This window comes from Eurypyga helias, unplaced genomic scaffold (assembly GCF_000690775.1).
Source record: "Eurypyga helias isolate BGI_N326 unplaced genomic scaffold, ASM69077v1 C15964210, whole genome shotgun sequence".
NCBI classification, from domain to species: Eukaryota; Metazoa; Chordata; class Aves; order Eurypygiformes; family Eurypygidae; genus Eurypyga; species Eurypyga helias.
In genome coordinates, this window is record NW_010285719.1 from 1 (window position 1) to 2,264 (window position 2,264).

The 2,264-nt window shown below is 51.8% G+C and overlaps 1 protein-coding gene across 1 annotated transcript; it reads right to left on the reverse strand.

The window, feature by feature from the left end:
* Positions 1 to 290: 290 nt before the first annotated feature.
* On the reverse strand, positions 291 to 2,204 carry LOC104515910 (ADP-ribosylation factor GTPase-activating protein 2-like; the record flags this gene model as incomplete). Its single annotated transcript, XM_010160069.1, has 4 exons — positions 291 to 371; positions 462 to 593; positions 1,111 to 1,183; positions 2,086 to 2,204. Coding segments are annotated over 4 exons (405 nt in total), but the record flags the coding sequence as incomplete, so codon positions are not given.
* Positions 2,205 to 2,264: the final 60 nt, after the last annotated feature.

Consider the following 2,264-nt stretch of genomic DNA (forward strand, 5'->3'; position numbering starts at 1 on the left):
TACTTGTGCTTAGGATTTCCCTAAAGAGACTATGCATTAACCCAGTGCACAGAGCATTTTCCAGGGAGTAGCTGCTAGCTCCAACTATTCCTTGAAAATGGTCTTGAAGACCAAGGACATGGATATTACAGGCCTCATGATGGATGGTTTAGATTCTGTGACTATGTCCCAGGCTGATGACCAAATCTCAGTTCATCCATGTTACTACTGAACGAGTCCTTCCAAACCAAGTGGGACAGCTGCCGGCTGAACAGCTGGCTCTGAGACCTGCTCAGGCTGTCCAGTCTCACCTGCGTGTGCTCTATGAAGAAATCAGCATCACTCTTGTCCGGGGAGTGCCCAGGGGCTCCACTCAGTCCATCTATAAGCAGCTGAAGAAAGGAGAAGGAAAAAAGAAGATACCCTACAAGGCTCAGCATCCAGCGCTACACATCTAATGGTACAGAGCTGCTCAGACTTACATCAGTGCCGTACTTGGCCATGGCAGCACTTGCCAGCTGCCGGATCTTCTCCCTGTACATCTGGGCAGCCCGACTATTATACTTCGCGTTGGCATCCGTGGTAGTGCAGCCATGCTGGCGGAAGAAAGCAGTCTGGAAAGAGCAGAATGTTCAGTCTCCTGACTGCTAGATCATACTCCAGCAAGCATTAGACATAACTGGAGAAAAAGGAAGCTTCCCAGAGACAGGGGATGTAATGCTGAGCACACAACATGATCCAGCTATTCTCAATCAGCTTTCTCCAAGAATTCTCACTCCAGGCGCCAGAGGGCTAAGGGAACCATCCTGGCCCTCCACAGGAGGATGCTTCTGAGTTGCAATGCTGAGCACAAGCTTTCACACCGATCGACGTTACTAACTCCTTTAAAAGGAGTCTATCTCTTATTTAAGTGACATGTGAGGACAGGACAAACCTGCACATCAGAAAGCAATGCATTTAAAGACTGCGGTCTGACTTCCCAGCACACCTCCAAACACCCCCTCGCATTACACATGTCCAAAAAAGACAGAGAGGCTGGTACCCTGAAAGCCACACAGAGGAAAGGGACAAGAAACAAGATGTGGATTAGCAAAAGGCAAAGCAAGCAAAATGCCTACAGAGGCTCCTCACCGCGTTGGCATTGCTGCCCACTTGCATACACCTCAGCTGGAACCAGTTCCAGTTCGAATCCAACTCGGTGGACCTGCGAGAACAAGTTACCTGTATTAATAACATGCAGGCATGCCAAACGGCAAAGCAAGGGCTGAGCCACAACAGTCAGATATCCCGCTACTATCCCAGAGTACAAGAGGCAAAAGGGGGAAAGAACATCTTGGTAACTTCTTTGGTCCCCTAAGAAATTAACCTGAACTTCTAAAGTGAGGAAAACACCCCAGTTTCAGCTTCACCCCAAACAACAGTGTCCAAACTTAGAGGGCCTCTCACTTGTACTGCTTAAGAGGGCGGAGCTTGAGCTTGAGGAAGACAGAGCCAGCAGCTTTCAGTCTACATGTGACCTCACCACAACAGGAGAGACTCACACTCAGACCATCCCACAGATTAGGCCAGAACTCATGACAAAGCAACAGCAAACACCCAAGTAAAGCTGGGTGACAGAGCGTGTCTTATACCAGCTACCCAACTCACCTCTGAGTAAGTACAGGTCACAGTTCTGTTACTTACAACGCTAACTTTTACAAGTACCGGAAGTAGGAACAAACCAGTTGAAAATCTCACACCATCTTCCCCACTGGGCTGACGAGGAAAAGATTAAATAACATTCCCCTGCACAAGAAAGGCTTCCACACTGCTGCTTCGCTGGCGAGATTCACACACCACGCTCTCAGCTGCTGCGAGCGGGAGCCCAGAGAGCGTTTCCGCAAGGTTAGTGACAGTAACACGATATTCCACCGAGATGCCTTGGCAACTCCCATCTTGGAAAGGCTGAGTGACCTAAAACCTCCCGCCAGCAAGCCACATGAAACCCACGCCAGTCACCCGGTGACAAGGCTTCTCCCTCACCGCGTCCCTGCCTGTGCCAACCCCAGCGAGGCACAGCTGCTCCGGGCCCGCCCGGCCGCCCCGCACGCTGCCGGCCCCACGCACCTGATGAAGCTGAGGTGCACGCCCAGGGACCTGTGGACGCCGGAGCAGTCGATGCACAGGAAGACCCCGTAGGTGATGCTGGCCCAGCTCGGGTTCTTGGCACCGCAGTCGAAGCACGACTAAAGCCAAAGCAGAGGGACGACCGGGCTGAGGCGGCGATTCTGCCGCTCCTCCATCTC